This window comes from Herpailurus yagouaroundi, unplaced genomic scaffold (assembly GCF_014898765.1).
Source record: "Herpailurus yagouaroundi ecotype Mexico unplaced genomic scaffold, PumYag 163, whole genome shotgun sequence".
NCBI classification, from domain to species: domain Eukaryota; kingdom Metazoa; phylum Chordata; class Mammalia; order Carnivora; family Felidae; genus Herpailurus; species Herpailurus yagouaroundi.
Window position 1 is genome coordinate 25,768,946 of NW_024412404.1, and position 21,523 is coordinate 25,790,468.

At 38.7% G+C, this 21,523-nt stretch overlaps 1 protein-coding gene across 6 annotated transcripts in view; it reads left to right on the forward strand.

Annotated features, from left to right (window-relative positions):
* The window catches only part of SHLD2 (shieldin complex subunit 2), an 85,537-nt gene that overhangs the window by 18,137 nt on the left and 45,877 nt on the right, over positions 1-21,523 (forward strand). The window contains exon 1 of one of the 6 annotated variants that reach the window (XM_040485646.1): positions 6,929-6,981. The exons of 3 other annotated variants lie outside the window; for them this stretch is intronic. Coding sequence is in view for 1 of the 3 variants with exons in the window: in XM_040485643.1 (XP_040341577.1) it covers positions 11,943-11,958 (16 nt within the window). In the remaining 2 variants the exon portion in view is untranslated. Of the gene's footprint in view, positions 1-6,928; positions 6,982-9,283; positions 9,342-11,613; positions 11,959-21,523 lie in introns of those variants that run through there. 2 more of the 6 variants (XM_040485645.1, XM_040485643.1) reach the window with 2 other exon arrangements.

Genomic DNA, 21,523 nt, shown 5'->3' on the forward strand with positions numbered 1-21,523 from the left:
TTCCTCGGGGCAAGGAATACTTAGAAGCATGATGCATGGTGTTTTTGTGCAGCCCTAAGAATATTGGTGTGCTCTTGAGCACTGACCTTGATAAGCACTGAGTAATGTTCAGATAGAATTGTTGAATCATTGTATTGTACATCTGAAGCTAGTATAATACTGTATGTTAATTATACTTCAATTAAAAAAAGAAAGAAAATAAATTAAAAAAAGAAATAATTGGTATGTATGATTTCACTATACAAACCAAGAACAGTTCTCCCAGCAGAAAACATGATTTCTTTAGATGTATAACTATCTCTGCCTCTCACAAAATAATAGATAATATTCAAAAGAAATCACATGCCACAATTTTTTAAAGTCTTTTTAACCACTAGGCTGATCTGCCTCACATTGTTTCTTTTGTCATATTAGAACTTTAGCTCAAAGGTAAGTGGTGGCAAGTAAGAGTTAATGACAATTTTGGAGAGAAAAATTCAACCTTTAAAAAAAATTGAACCTTTTATTTTTTTTTTTTTGAGTTTTCAAGAAATATTTTAACAGTAAGATACACTCAGTAAAGAAAACTTGGACAATGTAGGAAGTTAGGAAGGAAGGGTTACCCATGGCTCAAATCAACCACACTTGGTATTTTGGTGTCTTTCTTTTTAGATTGAGTTTTTCTCTAAATTTTGATTATTTGGTGTTTTGTTGGTTTGTTTGTTTTAGGTAAGTAATTATGCTTATACTGTAAACCTAAACTAGTAATCTGCTTTTTCACATAGCATTATTCATAACCTTCATAACATCATTTGAAATGATTGCACAATATGACGAATATACCACTCTGTATTTAACCCTTCCCCTAAAATTAGACTTTCTGAGTATAGTTGACCTTGAACAAAACAAGTTTGAGCTACGCAGGTCCACTTATATGCAGATTAAAAAAATGTCTATTTATTTTGAGAGAGAAAGCTCATACACATGTTAGCAGGGGTAGGGTGGGGGGTGGGACGGGGTGGTGGGTAGAGAGAGAGGGAGAGAGAGAATCCCAAGCAGACTCCATGCTGTCAGCACAGAGCCCAATGTGGGGTTCATCCTGACCTGGGCCGAAACCAGGAGTCGACACTTACCCAACTGAGCCACCCAGGCATGCCCATGCAGATTTTTTTCAACAAATGCAATGTAGTACTGTAAATGTATTTTATCTTTTTTAGGATTTTCTTAATAACATTTTCTTTTCTCTAACCTACTGATTCTAAGAATACAGTATATAGTACATACTACATACCAGTAGGTATTTTATCACCTGTTTTTATACCTACCAGTAGGTTTTAATCACCTGTTTACGTTATTGGTAAGGCTTCAGCTCAACAATAGCTATCAGTTAAGTCTTTGGGGCGTTAAAAGTTATGGTCAGAATTTTGACTGTGTGGGAGTTGATGCCCCTAACCTCTGCTTTGTTCGAGGGTCAACTGTATTTCTTTTCTTTCTTTGTCTTTTTTTTTTTTTTTTTAGAGAGAGAACGAGCGTGCAAGTGGGGGAGAGGGGCAGTGGGAGAGAGAATCTTAAGCTCCACACTCAGCACGGAGCCTGACATGGGGCTCGATCCCATGACCCTGGGATGGTGACCTGAGCCAAAATCAAGAGTTGGACACTCAACCAGCTGAGCCACCCCAGGCCCCCAAGAGTCAACTGTATTTCTAATTTCTTAGAATATTAAACCATGTTACAATATGTGTATTGCATACAATTTTATTGTGTATTCTTTATTTATTTGCATAGTATAGATTCTTGGAAATGGATTTGTTTGATCAAAGGCTGTACGCATTTCTGAAGATCCTGACACATATTGCTTAGAAAAATTCTTAGTGATAGGGTGGCACGGTTGGCACTTCCAGCAATGACTGTAAATTTCACAAATGGGCACAGTAAACATCAAATGCAAAAACACCATCTGAATATTGACTTTAAATCTATACAGGGGATATGAGACTTACATAGATGGCCATATCTTGATGATGGGAAACATTTTTTGTTCTTATTCAGATGATTGCAGGCTGGATGATGACTGAGTAGGTAACACACAATATTTTGGATGATTGAATGAATGATCTGATGATCAGTCCATCCAGCAGTATGTTTACAATCATACATGTAGAACAGAATTGCTTATATTTTTACATTTGCTACAGAAGGTTTATTCAGTTTTCCTGGCAGTTAACTTTGGAGTTTAGGGGGCAGTATTTAACGGATTGAAGCCAATGCAGGCTATGGAATGGAAAATAAAATGGTATTTCTTTCCACTACATGTATAGGTTCTGGGCACTGAATCCATGTGCTGGAATCTGTAAGGAGGTATTACTAGTTTATTTTTAAGGACAGCCAAATGGAAGAGACAGGTAGGGCAGGGCATGGGGGAAACGGCCCTTCCACGCCCATTCTGGACATGTCACCCTTCCAGCACCTTGATGTGTTCACCAACTGGGAAGCACCAATCTTGTTTTTGTTCTTGTTTTTTTTTTTTAACATTTTATTTTAGTGATGGAATTCTCTATTATTTCTCAGAGTGTGGTTTTTTGTTTTTTGTTTTAAAGACATTAACCAGGGTGTCTGGGTGGCTCAGTCAGTTAAGTGTCCCACTTTGGCTCAGGTCATGATCTCATAGTTTGTGGATGTGACCCCGCATCAGGCTCTGTGCTGACAGTTTGGAGCCTGGAACCTGCTTCAGATTCTGTGTCTTGCCCCTCCCCCACTCATGCTCACTTTCTCTCTCTCAAAAATAAATAACCATTAAAAAAATTAAAAAAAAAACCACATTAACCAGTCTTTTTGATGGGCTGTGAAAAAGTGGGTTCCATCATGTAATTTTCAGAGGAAACTGCATACTATATCCCTTCCCCGTTTGGTGATTAATAATGAGCATCAATTTTCAGCAGCTTAGTAAAGACTCAGGGAAATGATATATTACCACTGACAATTTAACATTCATTGAGTACTTAGTATTTTGAGGCTCTGTTCTAACAATCCCATATATATTAATCTTTACAACAAGTCTGTCTTCTGCAATTACCTCCTTTTGTTTACAGAGGAGAAAACTGAGGTCTAGATTGGTGAAATAACATGCCCAAAGTCACTGTCATGGCTTAGTATGTAGAAGAGCCAGGACTCAAACCCAGATAGACTGACTCCAGAAGACTTTTAAGCACTATGTTGTACTATTTGTAACTGGAAAGAAGACTGGCTTAGTGTTAAGTCTGGCATTTCTTTCCATATCTTTGTATTATCTCATCTTTCCATATTTTTATAGGGATTGGTTTTTCATGGAGTTAACCAGGAAGTGCTACCTTAAGCCAGCCTACACTGGTCCAGTCTCTTAAACACCATTGTTTTAGAATAGAACTTTTCCTTTTCCTTTTTTTCTTTTTTAACTTAATTCTCTGTTGATAATATTCAGTATTATATTTATTTGTTAATTTTAAATGTTATTAAAAGACTATTATTTTAACTTTAAGGCACTTTATATTCTCTTTCACAGTGACCTTCCCAGGAATTTTTAATAGGTCAACATCACCCTATACTACTTTTGAGGTACTAAATCAGTTTATAATCCAAATCACTATGTTACTCTGCTTTCTCTGCTATTATTATTATTTTTTTTTTATAAAATTTTCTTTACAAGGTAAGAAACTGGTAGCTTTTTAGTGCTCTGGAACATGATGATAACTAACATCTGAATTTGAGCTTTGGCTCTGCCTCTCTGAAAGCTGCGTGACCTTAGAAAACTTATTTCACTTCTCAAAACTTCTGTTTCTTCCTCTAAAAGACAAAGTTAATATCTTGCACGGTGGCTGTGAGAAATAAGATTCATGTCATGTCTGGTACATAGAAAGCTCTTAGTAAATGTTGCTTGCCCTCAATTCTATACTATGATTGAATTGCAAAAACAATTAGAAAAGAAAGGTCAGTTTTAAATTTGAACTGTCTCAATGTTATGCTGACATCAGCTCCATTTCTGATAAAGTGATGTTGTCCTGATACAGGTTGTATGGGAGTTAAAACCAGTTTCCTTCCGGCTTTCCAACTGACATAATAAGCAAAGCCTGACTGGGCAAACATAGGCCTATTTATTAGATCACTTATTATTAATGTTAAACCAGCTCTGGTGCTGACTTATCCTGTTCTTTTTGAAATTTCACTGTTGTCACTTAACATCTGATAGACCTTTAGAAGCTTCATAGAATGCTAAAGGGTTTAATTCATCTTTCAGAACACGTGAAGTGTATTTTCCAAAGTGGTCTTCTCCATCCAGCAGTACGTTCAAAATCATGCATGTAGGACAGAATTGCTTCTATTTTTACATTTGCTACTAGAGGTTTGTTCAGTTTTCCTGGCAGTCAGCTTTGGAGTTGAGGGGGCAGTACTTAACACATCTAACCAAAGCATGAATAATTATTTAAAAATTTTTTTTTACATTCATTTATTTTTGAGAAACAGAGTGAGACAAAGCGTGAATGGGGGAGGGGAAGAGAGAGGAGACACAGAATCCGAAGCAGGCTCCTCCAGGCTCCAAGAAAGCTGTCAGCACAGAGCCTGATGTGGGGCTCGAACCCACAAACTGTGAGATCATGACTTGAGCCGAAGTTGGACGCTCAACTGACTGAGCCACCCAGGTGCCCCAGCATGAATAATTATTTAAAACAAAGCTATTAAAGGAAAAAATCTACAGGGATTTTTCAATTTCACAATGACTCACTCCTTAAGTGAAAAGAAAATGGGTGTGGTTTGAGCTGTATGTGGGGGGATCTCTAATATTCTATTCTAAGTGCCTCTTCTAGCCCTGAAATCTAGTAAGCACCGAGTAAATATGTATTGATGAACTGAATTTGATTTCTAATCCCAGTTCTGTGCCTTGTGATGTCTTTAAACTTGGACCTTCTTGAACTTTCTACGCTTCAGCTTCCTCTTATGTAAAAAATGAAACACTGGTATTTATGTCCCAGGATTGTTGTAACAGTTCAATGGTCATGCCAGCACACATGTGGCATATAGTGGGCACAGAATGCATTGCATGTTTTTCCAGACACCTCACTTTACTCTTTAATAATGTTCTTTTCAATCGCTTTTTTCTTTCTCATTTCCTAACCACTTGGAAACCGTGTTCAGGAGAGAATATGAATGTTTGCCAATTAAACTGAAAATATATTCTTTTGTAGTCAACACTCAGAATGTTTTGGCAAAAACAGTTGTATGCCCAACAGACCTTGGTTTCAATTTTGGCTTTACAACTTACTGTTGTGAACTTAGATATGTTAGTTAACCTGTCTTGTAAAGTATCATGAGGTTGAAATAAGTAATAATGTATATAAAGCAAATGGCTCCATTTGGAGCAAATGGTGAGACCATGACCTGAGGCAAAGTCGGATGCTTAACTGACTGAGCCACTCAGGCACCCCTGCAGCCATAAGGTTTTTAAAGGGCTGCCAAAATAATCCATGTTTCTCTGATAGGATGTCAATGTCTATTTTTTTTGTGACATAGAGTTTCTTGTATTAATTGAGATGTAATTCACATAACGAAAAGTTTCAGTGGTGTTAAGATGTTCACAGTCTTGTGCAGCCACCCCACATCTAGTTCCAGACCTTGTTCATCACCCCCAAAGGAAACTCTGTACCCATGAAGCTGTCGCTCCCCGTTTCCCCTTTCTCCCAGCTTGTGGCAGCCAATAATCCACTTACATATCTGTGGATTTGCCTATTCTGAATATTTCATGTAAATGGAGTTGTACCATATACTGCCTGGTGTGTCTGGTTTCTTTCACTTTGCAGGTTTTCAGGTTTTGTCTTTGTTGTGGTACATATCAAATTCTTCATTCTTTTTTAGGGTGGAATAACACACCATTGTATGGATGGATATACCACATTTTATTTATCCATCCAGTTGGATGTTTGAGTTGCTTCCACTTTTTGGCTATTGTGCATGATGCTACTATGAACATTTGTGAAAGTTTTTGTGTGGACGTATGTTTTCAGTTTTTCTTGGTATATAGCTAGAATGGAATTACTGGGTCATATGGCAACTCTATGTTTAACTTTTTGAGGAATGGCCAGACTGTTTCCAAAGCATTGACATCGTGTTATGAAGTTTTTAATGCTGTCTAAGATACTTGGAAAAATGAGAAAAATGTTTATTAAAATGTTAACCTGAGAATATTATGACAGCCCTTCTGACAAGCCAGATGGATGTGTCAATTTGCCTATAAAATATATTGAAATCATAGAGTGTCAAATTCTTTATGCCCTCTTAATCTTTATTTCTTAATCCACTTAATTCTCCTAAAAGTTTGGAATATGCTTACAATTAATGATGTTTACTTTTTTCACATAAGGATAGATCTCTAAAAGTGATACATTAATAGTTCCTGCTCTGCTTTTCCTTAGTGAGTTTCATGTTTTATTACATAGGTTACCAATGCAGAGACATTGTACATTGCTCTTTTTACAGAAAACATTCTTGAAACGAAAGTCAACATAGATTTAATTAATTATGATTAAATTTTCTTGGATGTACAAATATTTTTCCAAAATATCACATATAGACCTCACTTAAAAATCTTTAGTTGTGTTCATGTAGTCGGTGGTCTAGGGATGCTTTTGTCTCCTCTGATGACATGACCTGTGTCTCTGCTTCTGTTGTTGTCAGTAGTCATCATCAAGTAGTCTTCAGCCTCCTACATTTGTTCTAACAAATACTTAGATAGCCTTCATACATTTACATATGATGAAAGCATTATAAAGAAAGAAAGTAAGTTGGTTTTATTGGGGGTTTAGAATTTTAGAGGAGAAAGAGCACTCAAGAGAAATAACATTGATGGAGTAATTTATGATACTAGATTGGAGCTTAAGCAGTTTCCATGCTTTATCTCATTTAAGGTGACAATCTATATGGATTTTGTGTTTGGAAGAAGAAACGTGATGATCAGTCATTCCAAAAAAGCTTGAAGTGAGCTCTCTCTCTCTCTCTAGGATAAATTAATCTTTATTCCTGGTATATTATAGAGATTGAATTGTTTTTTTTAGAGTAATGAAAAATTAAAGGAGTTCTTTTTAAGGTAAATTTCTCTCAGGTTTTAAACTATGAAAATCAGTATCATTGTGCATATTGGATATGTTGTTTACTAAATTCTAGAATTTTAACCTATAATTTTCAGTTATTTTTGCAATTATTTTGGTGCCTAAAATAATTTGTTTTTGTGTTGGGTAACTTTATCTATTTTACTTCTGAAATATCAAAGAGTAGGTAGTTCCATTTGAGCTACAGAAATACTGGGTTATAATCAGATCTTTTTGTTTGAATATTGTTTCTTTTAATATGGGGTGGGTTTTTTTTGTATTTTTGGGGAACATGGTATTAAGTTTGCAGTTGATAAGCTTCTGTACTAACTTGAAGTAGTACAGAAACTGCAAATCAAAAATCTACCTCAAAAAATTAAAAATAGGATGACCATTTGATCCAGTGATTCCGCTTCTGGGGATATATCTGAAAGAAATCACTATCTTAAAAGAGTCATCCGTACCCCCTTATTCACTGCAGCATTATCTATAATACTGAGGACATGGAAACAGCGTAATTGTCCATCAGTAGCTGAGTGGATAAAGAAAATGTGTCACACACACACGCGCGCGCACACACACACACACACACACATTGGAATATTCAGTCATAAAAAAGAAGGAAATCTTGTTTGCAAAAAAAAAAAATGGAACGTGAATGAATTATGCTAAGTGAAAGACAAATACTGTATGATCTCATTTACATGTGGAATCTAAAAAACCAAAGGCCCAGACACAGAACCAATCTGTGATTGCCAGAGGTGGTGGGGGATGGGGGAAATGTGTAAAGGTGGTCAAAAGGTACAAATTTCCAGTTATAACATAACTTAGTTCTGGGGATGTAATGTACAACATGGTGACTATAGTTAAAAATACCGTATTGAGGGGCACCTTGGGTGGCTTAGTCGCTTAAGCCTCCAACTCTTGATTTCAGCTCAGGTCATGATCTCAGGGTTGTGAGATCTAGCGAGCCTGTGTCTGGCTCTGTGCTCATGATGGAGCCTGCTTAAGATTCTCTCTCCCTCTGTTCCTTCCCAGCTCACGTGTGCTCTCTCTCTTAAAAAAAAATACTATATTGCATGTTTGGAAGTTGCTAAGAGAAGAATAGATCTTAAATGTTCTCATCACATTTGTGATGAAAAAAATTGTAACTGTATGGTGATGGGTGTTAACTAGAATTATCATGATCATTTTGCACTATATGTACATAAATTGTTATGCTGTATACCTTAAACTAATACAATATTATATGTCAATTAAATCCCAATAAAACTAGGGAAAAAAAACCTTTCCAGATAAACTGTTGATGGCTGCTATTAAAAGGGAAAGAAATCAGGGAAGTTTTGAAGGTCAAGTTTTATATTCGGAAAACCCAATTTAGTGATTTTTATATACTTAGCAATAATATGAGTGATCTCTGACCAAATATGATTTCTAAGGAGGAATGACTATTATGTCGATGGAGTATCTGCTGACACTGTATTATTCTTGGTGTTCAAACTGGGCTTGTTGCCAGGATAAAGGAAGATGTTCCTTCAGTTGGAAATTATAATGCATTTCTCCATAGGAAAGAGTATGGTTCAAGCTGGACTCTTAATTCTAGGTATTCATTCATTAAGTAAATATTTTAAGCTCCTGAGAGAAGGCGGCTACTTTGTTTTATATGGTTTGTGTTTAAAAGGATACAAAGATGAATGAAACCAGGTGTGGCATATAATGTCTAATCTCAAATAAGAGCTATTTTTTTTTTTACTAGCTGTGGGAGCACAAAAGAAGTGGTTTTATTTCTTTTTCTATGGTTTTTAGGTACTTATGGACTTACTATGGTGATTGCTCAGGGTCTCAACTTTATTTCATAATTTTATTTCTTTGGAAAAATGCTTCTCAAGCTTTTTAACAGCGTATAATTGAACTTGGAGAAGACAATCTGTGCATAAGTTGGAGACTTTGCTTATTTTGAAATGGAAAAATTCTTGCCTCAGGATTACTGAGTTAATGTACAGTTGGTACAAAATTTTCAATTCTAATTGCTGACTTGCTTAGTGAGTGAATGATTGATCATAATCAATGAAAACCTGTAAGATAAAGCATGGTGACCTGGGTAGTTTTTCTGGTACAGTCAATACTTTAGTGTGATAAGTATTTTTTAAAACAATTTCTCTTTCTCTTGGATAGTCAGTTTATCTCCCTCCCTCTTGTTTAGGAGACATCTGTGAAAGGGTTGGAAGCCTTGATGTTTGAGTAGACAAGGTAACTCTTCAAGTAAACTCTTCAGTATTGTGATAGTTGAATTGGCTGATTTGATATCAAAAAAGAATTTCGGTTATTTAAAGAAGAGTGAATTATTAACTGTGTTAATAATATTTATATCTAACATCGCTATAAGCACTTCATGTGCATTATCTTGATTTAAGCCTACCAGTGGTCCTGTGAGAGATACTGTTACACCCACTTTACTGGCTAGGGACATGGAGCCCAGAAACTTACGGATTTCTGTTGTTGATGCTGAGCATTGGACCAGAGTTTTGGTAGCATGGAAGTAATGTTACTTCTTTCTTACTCTTCCCCCACCCCACCCAAACTCATTCATTCTTGTCATTTTTTACTTTATGGGACAATTTTGTCAGACTTCTTTGTTTCCAGAGGTCAGATTTAGTTGTCAAGGTGTATTTTCTATACTCTTTCCCCATCTTCCATATTCTTCTATGTATATATTTTTTCAAGTTTATACAGTTCAGCAAGTTAAATAGTTTGTCAGGGATTGTTCAAACAGGAATTCTCAGTCCCCGCCTTCATTCCCCTTTCTCTGAGGTAGCTATCCTCAACTCTTAGCTGTTTGGGATTTACCTGTGGGTTTTTAAGTAATATCTTTGACATACTGACATTACCTGACTTTTCAGTTGAGGGGATAACTTGTGTATAGGAATTTCTGGGTCATTATCATCACTAACTCAACTCAGAAATTTCTACCAGTTGCCCAAAGTTCTGTTTTCTCTCACATCATTTATTCTGTTAGCATCGTCATCTTGAAGAAATGCCTCCCAGGGCAAGGTGCTCTGGTGTGGGGTAGCTTCTGTTTTCTGAGAGCCCAGCTATCATTCCAGGGGTTCTCTTGTCTTTTGTGTTGGATCTTCTATTTCTTCTCTCCTGAGTTGTCTTCTTTCCCGGTTCACTCCCACATTTCACTGAAGAAAGGGAATAGGAACATATTACTCGAAACGTTGCATGTCTGAAAGGGCCTTAAATTTTCTCTCAACCTTGATTAATAGTTTGGCTGTGTATTATTGTCAGACTGGAATCATTTTCTTTCAGAATTTTGATGATTTTAGTCCACTGTCTTCTAGCTTATACTGTGGCTGTTGAAAGTTTGAAATCATTAACTCCTCATCCATTGTAACCTATTTTTCCATCTTGGGAAGCTTGTAGGATTTTCTCTTTGTTTCTACTGCTTTGACATTTCAAAAAGATATGCTTTAGTATAAGTGTACTTTTGTAATCCATTACGCTGTGCATTCTGTGTTTTCAGACGGGATCAGGTGCATTCAGGGTGGTATGGCCATAGACGGCATTCTGTATTTTCAGTTAGCAAACTTACATTAGTTAACTTGGGGACATTTTCTTGAATTATTTAATTGACTTTTTTTTCCTCTAGAGACTCTACTATACAGATATTAAATTATCTTGACTGGACTTCCAATTTCCTTATTTATTTATTTATTTATTTATTTATTTTTATTATCATCTATTTTATTCTCTATTCTTTCTGATAAGTTTCCCCAAGTTTAATTCCCAAGGTCTCTTTTATTTTATTAAAAAAAATTTTTTTTAATGTTTATTTATTTTTGAGACAGAGAGAGACAGAGCATGAACAGGGGAGGGGCAGAGAGAGAGGGAGACACAGAATCTGAAACAGGCTCCAGGTTCTGAGCTGTCAGCACGGAGCCCAACGCGGGGCTTGAACTCACGGACCGTGAGATCGTGACCTGAGCCGAAGTCGGACGCTTAACCGACCGAGCCACCCAGGAGCCCCTCCCAAGGTCTCTTTTAAAAAGCATTGTATTTTGGAGGTGCCTGGCTGGCTCAGTTGGAAGAGATTGAAGATACAAGGAAACCTAAATGAACCAAACTCCAGAAAGTAATGAAAGCTTCACACTAGAGAAGAAACCCATCGCTGCTCTGGTCTAGAACAGCCCACAGAGGAGGAACCTTCCAGCAGCAGATGAGAGGAGAGGAGAAACCAGCCACACTTTGGCAGGGTGGGCTGGTGCGGGCTGGTGTGGATGGGCTAGTGTGGACGGGCTAGGATCCTGAGGAGCCCCGGCTGCTCTTATACCAAAGGGCAAGTCTGCACCTGGCCCCAGCTCTCACCTACAGGTCTTCCCTGAATGTTCAGGGGTAATGAACCACACCCCTGGACCAAGTAAGTGGAGCTGACAGAGACCCTACCTGAGGCCCACAGAACTACCCCCTAGTGCACAGCAACCACCCTCAGCAAGCAGGGGGTTGACCTGGAGAGATGAGAGAAACTCCCCAGAAGCACCCCAGGTTTTCAGTTATGGAGGAGGGCTAAAAGCAGGGAAACAGCTGGAGATGACCTCCCCCCAAGAGTCTGGAACTACTCTAATGGAAAACTCAATGCTTCCAGTCCCCAAGGAATGGGGACGGGGCAGGAGAGGTGAGAGAAACTCCTCTAATTCATTCCAGGCTTTCACACAACGTTGGAAGCTGCCCTCCAAAAGGAAGGCTGGGGAGGAAGAACAGGGTTGAGAGAGATCACGTGTGCTGCGGAAAGCAAGGTGTGGGACTGGAAAGTAAAGAAAATTCCCTAACAGATGGGAAAATCTGGCAGTCATGCTTAAAGCAGAGAGTGAGTTCCCAGTCTTTTTCTTTTTTTAAAATGAACTTCAGAGGTGCCTGGGTGGCTCAGTCGGTTAAGCATCTGACTCTTGATCTCGGCTCAGGTCCTGATCTCGTGGTTTGTGGGTTCGAGCCCTGCATCAGGCTCTGTGCTGATGGTGTGGAACCTGCTTGGGATTCTGCCTCTCCTTCTCTCTGCACCTTCCCCACTTGTGCTCTCTGACTCTCTTTCTCTCTCAAAATAGATAAATAAACTTAAAAAAAATTAAAATGAACTTTATTGTTTGGAATAGTTTTAGTTTTATGGAAAAATCACAAAGGTAGTACAGAAAGTTCCCTTATGCCCCACACCGAATTTCCCCTATTATTAACACCTATAGTAGTATGGTATATGTACTGTAAGTAATGAACTAATATTGATATGTTATTTTTAAGTAATATCCATACTTCATTCATATGTTCTTTGACTTTACCTAATGTCCTCTTTCTGTTCTAAGATCCCATCCAGGGTTCCACGTTACGTTTAGTGTTCATGTTTCTTTTTTTTTTTTTAATTTTTTTTTTCAACGTTTATTTATTTTTGGGACAGAGAGAGACAGAGCATGAACGGGGGAGGGGCAGAGAGAGAGGGAGACACAGAATCGGAAACAGGCTCCAGGCTCTGAGCCATCAGCCCAGAGCCTGACGCGGGGCTCGAACTCACGGACCGCGAGATCGTGACCTGGCTGAAGTCGGACGCTTAACCGACTGCTCCACCCAGGCGCCCCAGTTTTCATGTTTCTTTAGACTCCTCTGAGCTGTGGCAATTTCTCAACTTACCTTGATTTTGATGACCTTGACAGTTTTGAGGAGTATTGTTGAGGCATTTTGTAGAATGTCCCTCTATTAGTATTTGGCTCATATTTTTCTCATAATTAGGATGGGGTTTTAGGTTTTGGGGAGGAAGACCACAGAGATTAATTGTCATTTACTACACATCGTAGTAAGGGTACATGACTTAGTGGCGTTGATGTTGAGCTTGAGCATGTGATGGAGGTAGTGTTTTTCAGGTTTCTCCTTTTCCCTCTCTTTCCATGCTGTACTCTGTGGAAGGAAGTCACTTGTGCAAAGCCCACACTTAAGTGGGTAGTCACTCTTCCTGTCCTTAAGGGTGGAGTATCTGTGTAAATTATTTGGAGTTCTCCTGTGCGGGAAATTTGTCTCTTTTCCCCTCATTTATTTATTTGTTCAATCATTCTTTTAACAGTATGGACTCATGGATATTTATTTTATACTTGAGGTTATAATCCAATACTACTGTATTTTGTTGGTGAAATTGTTCCACTTCTGGCCATTGGGAGCTGGTTCAATTGGCTCCTATGCCTCTTTGACATACCCCCATCAGTGTGTGTGTGTGTGTGTGTGTGTGTGTGTGTGTGTGTGTATGGCCACTGTTTTTACTTTTTGGCACTGCTGATGCTCCAGGTTTATCTTCTATATTTCCTGCCACGGTCCTAGTGTCAGCCTTTTCTCCAAGGAGCCCTGGTTGCTTTAATTGGTGAATGGAGAAACCAAGATCTAGGTGTTAGATGTTCCTGTTGCTACTGAGATGTTGTGCCTGTAGGCCCTCTCAGCTGACAGAGCCAGGAAGTATACTAATCTGTATATATACAAATGAGTTCATATTGACATATCCAACTCAAATCCATTGCCACATAGATCATTCTAAATTCCTCCCCTTGTTTATCTGTAAATTCTTACTCCAGTAGTGAGAAACCTGTTTCACACCATCTGCCATCTGTTTACTTAAATTGTTCAATCACAGTGTACACATAAAAGCACTCCCACAGTTTTGAAAGCCCATGGCTTAGCTGTGAAGCACAGGCAGATCTCTGAAATCCTACCTGGGCTTGGACCCCAGGCCCTGCTCTAGTGAAAGTACTGATTCCCACCCTCTAAATATTTTAAGCCAGTGATAGGCTGTATCAAACTAATGCTGCATCCAAGCCCAGGCCCAGATTACTTACATATGAGGACATTCTAGTGGCCTGACAGAAGGGTAACGTCTCTTTCTAGAAGTAGAATATTACTTACCTCAATCATTAATGTATTTTTATACAGAATGTCTGTCTTATCATAAAAAATTACAAGGCACAAGAAAAGGCAAGAAAATGTGGCCAAATATCAGGAGAGGAAATAGCCAGTAGAAAGAGACCCAAAGATAATCCAGCTGGTGGAATTATCAGATAGGGATTTAAAGATAACTATGAAAAAAAAGAATGCTAGAGGATCTAATGGTAAAGGTGGACATTATGCATGAAAAGATGGGGATTTTTAGCAGAGTCTTGGAAACTCTACCAAGGAACCAAACAGAAATTCTAGAAACGAAGGGGCACCTGAGTGGCTCAGTTGGTTAAGCATCCGACTCTTGGTTTTGGTCCAGCTCATGATCTCACGGTTCATGGGTTCAATCCCCACATAAGGCTCTGTGTTGACAGTGAGGAGTCTACTTGGGATTCTGTGTCTCCTTCTCTCTCTCTCTGCTCCTCCTCTGCTTGCTCTCCATCTCTCTCTCAAAATAAATAAAAAATAAATAATAAACTTAACAAAATTCCAGATATGAAAAATACAATATTAGAAGTGAAGAATGTGTCACATGGGCTTAATATCTCCATAACATATCAGAAGAAAGGATCAGTGAATGTGAAGACTTGTTGATGGAATATATCCAAATTGATAAACAAGAGAACAGAGAGTTGGGGAGAGGGAGGAAAGAACTCTTCCACCTATGGGATAATGTCAGTCTAATGTGTGTATAACTGGAATCTTAGAAGAGAGAAGTGGCAGAAGACATATTTGAAGAGACCATGGTCAAGAACTTCTAAAATTGATGAAATACTTTAGTTGACAGAATCAAGAAGTTCAGCAAGCCCTAAGTAGTATAAATGCAAAACAAAACAAAAGCAAACCCAACAACAACAAAATTCCAGACCTACGCACATCATAATCAAACTACTGAAAACTAAAGAGCAGATTGCACAAGCAGCGGAATAGAAGATACAGTATATACATGGGAATAACAGTATGGGTTATGGCTAACTACTCATCAAAAAAAAACTGGAGGCGGGGCACCTGGGTGGCTCAGTTGGTTGAGTATCTGACTTTGGCTCAGGTCATGATCTCGCAGTCTGTAGGTTCATGCCCTGTGTGAGACTCTGTGCTGACAGCTCAGAGCCTGGAACCTGCTTTGGATTCTGTGTCTCCCTGTTTCACTGCCCCTCCCCTGCTCGCTCTCTCTCTCTCTCTCTCTCTCTCTCTCAAAAATAAGTAAAAACATTAAAAAAATTAAAAAAAAAACTGGAGGCTTAAAGACAATGGGATGATAGCCATAAATGTGCTGAAGGGGAAAAAAAAAAACCCCTGTCAACCTAGAATTCTATGTTGAGCATAAATAGTCTATAGAAATCAAGGTAACACAAAGATATTTTCACACAGATTAAAAAGTGACAGAATTTGGGTCATCTGGGTGACTCAGTCGGTTAAGCATCTGACTCTTGATTTCAGCTGAGGTCATGATTTCATAGTTTGTGGAATTGAGCCCCGTGTTGGGTTTTGCACTGACAGTGCGGAGCCTGCTTGAGAACCCCTCTCTTTCTCTCTCTCTGTACCTCCCTGGCATGCATGGCGCCTCCATGGCGTACTCTCTCTCTCTCTCTCTCAAAATAAATAAACTTAAAACAAAGATGAAAGAATTTGTCTCTAGTAGATCTGAACTGCCAAAAAGTGCTAAAAAATGTTCTACGAGGTAAAGATGAAAGAGACCAGATGGAACCTTGGGTATACAGAAAAGAACAAAGAACAGCAGAAATGGTAAATAGTGGCACAAATACATAGGAAAACTTTTTGGTACCTTTTTGGATAATGTATACACATAGGCTATTGGCTATGTATAATATATGCACACAGACTATTGGCTATTTAAAGCAAAAATATTAACATTTGTGGGGTTCACAACTTATATAGAAATAGAATATAATACCATGAGGATGCCACAAGAGGGAAATGGAATTATGCTGTCATAAATTTCATAGACTGAATTAGTATACTTTTATTTGTAGGTAGACCATAATAACTTACAGCAGGTGCATATTTTAATCTGGAGAGCAACCACTAAAAAATAACACAGAGTTATTATAAAAATGGTACATCTTCCTGTGCAGGATCAACTGCTTTGAAAATTGCCCTCCTGGGGCGCCTGGGTGGCGCAGTCGGTTGAGCGTCCGACTTCAGCCAGGTCACGATCTCGCGGTCCGGGAGTTCGAGCCCCGCGTCGGGCTCTGGGCTGATGGCTCAGAGCCTGGAGCCTGTTTCCGATTCTGTGTCTCCCTCTCTCTCTGCCCCTCCCCCGTTCATGCTCTGTCTCTCTCTGTCCCAAAAATAAGTAAAAACGTTGAAAAAAAAAATTTAAGAAAATTGCCCTCCTATTGTAAACTAGAAAACAGGATTAAAATATACGAACAAATATTTTTAGACATTGGAAAACAGTCAGTGCAGGATTGCAAGCCTTGAAATAAATGACATGAGCACTATAGGTGCCCCAGCATACTGCCTGTAGGCACTTTCTAGATTGCAGCACAGAGTAAGGAAACCCCAGTGGAACCCAGGAGAGATTAGAGAAGTTAAGACAACTAGAATTTGTGGGGTAAAAAAACTGGAGCAGAGAGTACTACACAGAAATTCATAGAACTAGGAGATCTCTGGAGATCTATAGAAGGGTCCTTTAGAATCTTTTGTTGAATACTCACCTGCATATGCAAAGTATGAAGCCACATAATGCTGGAGAAAGCCACACTGGAACTCAGTACACCGAACACTTCCAGGAGCTCACACAGATTGGAATAATGTGTGTTTCTACTAGGCATGAAGGGAGGGACTGTTTCATACATGGACACTGGCTGGAAATCTTGGAGTGGGGTTAAATTAGCCATAGACTGCAGCCCTATCTAAACTCACCCTAACAAAGCTCAGAAGCAAGTTAGGAAAGTGTCAAATGAATTGCAAGTAACTCAACCATGTACCCAAACTAAATCCATCACTCTTTAAAGGAATACAGCCAATACATAAAAGCCAACACCCAACAATTAGAATGTCCAGTGATGGAAGAATAATTTCTACCACTTTTATGTGTCAAAGGACTTGTATTTGGGGCATATAAAGAACTGCAAAAGCCCAACAGCAAAATGAGCAAAAGAGGAATAGTCCAGTAACAAAATGAGGAAAAGACATGAACAGACTTCCCAAAGGAGGATATACTAATGGCCAATAAACATTTGCAAAGGCTGTCAACATCACTTAGTCAACAGGGAAATAATGCAATGTAAACTCACACTGAGATACCATTTCACACCGTCTAGAATGACTAACAAAAGAAAGACTATACTAAGCACTGGGATGATGTGATACAACTGGAACCATACATTGCTGGTGGTTGTGCAAAAGGGTACAGTTACTTTGGAGAACTGTTTGGCAGTTTCTGATGAAATTAAATACATATCTATCTGATGATTTGTCAGTTCTCCTAGATATTTAATGAAGGGAAATGAAAAATATGTCCTTGAAATTATGAATTCAAAACTGTTCATAGCAGCCTTATTCACCATAGCTAAAAAAATTGAAAGCAACTGAAATGTCTGTCTATAGCAAAATGGAGAAAAAAAATTGCGATGTGTTCACAGTAGCCAACAACAGATTGGCCCAGCAACACAGATGAATCTCAAAACCATTGTGTGAAGTGAAAGGAATTAGACATTAATGAACGGAGTATATGGTTTATATGAAATCCAAGAAAAAACAAAACTATTCTACACTGATAGAGATCAGGAAATCATTACAGACTGGAGAGGGAGGGAAATTGTTTAGAAAAGGACAGGGAAGGGGCATCTGACTGGCTTAGTCAGTAGAGCATCTGACTATTGATCTTCAGGTCATGAGTTTGAGCCCCATGTTGGGTACAGAGATTACTTGGGAAAAAAAAAAAAAAAAGGACAGGAGAGAACTTCCTGAGGTCCATGCAAATGTGCCATATCTTGTTTCAGGTGATGGTTACATGGGTGTAGACACTTGTCAATAGTCACTGAACAGAACCTGTAAGTTCTGTGCCTATTATTGAATGTTTAACTATACTTCAGCTTTTAAAAAATAATAAACAAGAGTCTGGGGGAAGAATATTAATGCAAGTGTGCTTGGGTGCTGGGGTATACTTTAAGGATATTAAAGGTAAAAGGGAGAAAGTGTAAGGTTAGGTCAGGTAGGTAGCTCTGTCATCCAAAACTCTTTTTTTCAACCAGCTAAGCAACAGGTTTTAAAATTTTGAATATTTAATTTCTTGGAAGCTTATCATCTCCTTGCCAGGTGGTTAAAGTAAAAAGTGAGAGAGAAGATAGAAGAGGTGAGGGGTAGGGGGAGGAAGGGATGGGAGGCAGGGAGAGAGGATTGGGGCAGATAGGAAGGAAGGAAGGGATAAAAAAAAAAGATGTTTTCTTAAAAGCCATTTATTATTTACTTCATTAAGTTACAGTGAACTTTCCCAGTGGAATCCTTTGATAGTGAAGCGTCTTTATACTGAAGTTTTGTTTTTTTCACACCTCTTTAGATAAGTCAGTGCTTTGTGAGGATACTTCATGATTCAATGGCAGGGTCCTAGCTTGGATTCTAGGTGCACAGATGTGTGAAGACAGAAAAGGGACATCGAGAACAGTGGTTAGGAACATAGGCTCCTACTTCCTGCATTCCAGTCCCTGCTCCACTACCTTCAGATTGTGTGACCCGGGGCATGTGTTCAGAGTGAGCCGGAGGGGAAAAAGGGAAACCAATTAGACTATTCTTGCCAATTATCCAGACCATGGTGGTTTGAACCAGGGCAGTGGCAGGCGAAGGTGGAGCAAAGTGGCCAAATTCTGAATGAATTTTAAAGGGAGGGCTAAAAGCATTCGATGACCAATTGGAAGTTATGAGAAAAAGAAAGCAATCAGTGAGGATGCCAGGCTCTTTGGCTTGAGGAACTGGAAGGATGAAGTTGCCATTTGCTGAGTGTGACGTTTTATAAAGCAAGGTCATGGCTTAAGTTGCAAAGTTGTTTTTTGTTTTGTTTTGTTTTTTCCTTTGATTTTGTTTTGTTTTTCATATTTTTAGGGAGTGGGTGGAGATGATAGCAAGCACAGGGGTTGGCAGGCAGATCCCTGGGACCCACCTTATGTGTATGAGATTGTGATTTCCTTTCTCAGAGTTTAGTCCTTTTGCTGTGGGGGAGGGGGATGTGAAGTGTGATATTTTAGGGTATATTTAGGATTTCTCATTCGACTGGAATTCCTGAGAAAGCATGAGCCTTGGACAAGTTAACGTCTTGCTGTCTGGGATGTTTTGTGGGAAGACTGGATCCAGAAGTTTTAGTACCATTGTCTGCTGCTTCATTACCCAGAACTTGACAGCCATAGGCCCCTTTTTCCCCTTAGTTACCAAACATATTAATTCTTTTCTCTACCTCATTTAATTCTTTGTTGTGAGATTCTCAAATGCATATTATAAGTTTTAGATACTATTCAACCTAATTTCCATTAGTATTTCATTACTTGAGAAGTCATAAAGGAAAACTGAACAGAATGTTTCCTTTCTCCCTTAAATTGTTCCTATTATTAAAATGTTTCTGATAAAATGTATCAGGAAGCACACTCTTCACTGCTAGAGCATTTATTCATGTAGTTGTGTGGTTCTTGGTGACTGTATAATTTATCTCTAAACCAGTGAAAAGGGAAACTAAACAGGACACCAGGATAGCATGCTTAACCTAGGACTTCTCTGGGCAAAGCCAAATGTCTGGCCACCACATTCTTATGGTAAAAAAGCAGCTAGATTAAAGTTTGCTTCCTGTTTAAATTCTTGGACTTGACCGGGAGAAGGGTGAATGCCTGGAATAGGGAGCGGGAAGGAGAAAGTCCTGCAGTGTTGCCGTAGGACTAAGGACGCTCCCTGCACTGTGTGGACCTTTCGTGGCTATGGGCCCATGACAGACGCCTCACTTGAAGAGCAGAGTGTTGCAAATTAAGTCAAGGTTATGCAAGGAGATTTAGGGAATCAGTTGTCTGCTCACAGGTTTGTTTTAGTAGCTGTTAGTTTAGCTACAAGAATAGTAATAGCTTTAAAAAAAAAAAAAAAAAAGAAAGAATGAGTAATAGCTTTAAACTTCAACTGCTTTTGTTTTTAGGACAAATGCTGTATCTTTTAACCTTTCATAAGTCACCTAAAGTGTGGTACTGTTCTGTCATCTTAAATGGGAAATTCTGGTACTAGCATTTAGTAGCTATTGATGATTGTTTGGAGTAGAGTTCAACATGAATGTACGTAATACATGGGTTATTAGTACTCCATGTCACTTCTTAGCACAATGACATAAGGTAACAAATTGGATTAATTAAATGAGGTTAAAGTGTAGAAAAGCTATTTTTTTTTTTACTACCACTTGTATCAGTTACTATGGAGAACACATTTTTCTGACATAGGAGGGGAAATGGTTTTTAACTTCAAGGTAAATGGTGGTACATTGAATACTGTATTTTAAAATATAGGGGTGTCTGGTGGGTCAGTTGGTTAAGTGTCTGACTTTGACTAAGGTCATAATCTCATAGTTCGTGAGTTCAAGCCCTGTGTTGGGCTCTGTGCTGACAGCTCAGAGCCTGAAGCCTGCTTCTGATTCTGTGTCTCCCTCTCTGTCCCTCCCCTGCTCATGTTGTCTCTCTCAAAAACAAATAAACATTAACAAAAAAATTTTTTTTAAATATAAAATTCTTCCATATACAATTTTCTATAGTCTCCTTGTTTTATATATCAGTATACTAAGAAAAAATATATTACATGTGTTCATGATTTTTAAAAATTTTATTTATTAAAAAAATTTTTTAATGTTTATTTTTGAGAGGGAGAGAGAGAGGGAGAGGGTCAGAGAGAGAGGGAGACACAGAATCTGAAGCAAGCTCCAAGGTCTGAGCTGTCAGCACAGAGCCCGATGCGGGGCTTGAACTCATCATGAACCATGAGATCATGATCTGGGCCGAAGTCGGCCACTTAACCGACTGAGCCACCCAGGTTCCTCAATTTATTTAAAGTAATCTATACCTGTGCTGAGCAGAGTGGCGCAGCCGAAGTGTACTGGGCCTGTGAAGTAATATATACCCAATGTGGGGCTTGAACTCACAACCCTGAGATCAAGAGTTGCATGCTTTTCCACTGAAGAGTTGGGCACCCCCTCTTCATGATTTTTTTTTTTAATGTTTATTTATTTTTGAGAGAGAGAGAGAGCATGAGCAGGGGAGGGGCAGAGAGAGAGGAAGACACAGAATCTGAAGCAGGCTCTAGGCTCTGAGCTGTCAGCACAGAGCCCAATGTAGGTCTTGAATCCACAAACCATGAGATCATGACCTGAGCTGAAGTCAGATGCTTAACCGGCTGAGCCACCCAGGCGCACCCCCCTTTGTGATTTTTAATGGCTGTGTATGGCTGTGGAGTTTGCCTTTGTATGGCTGTGCCATAATTTATTTAACAGA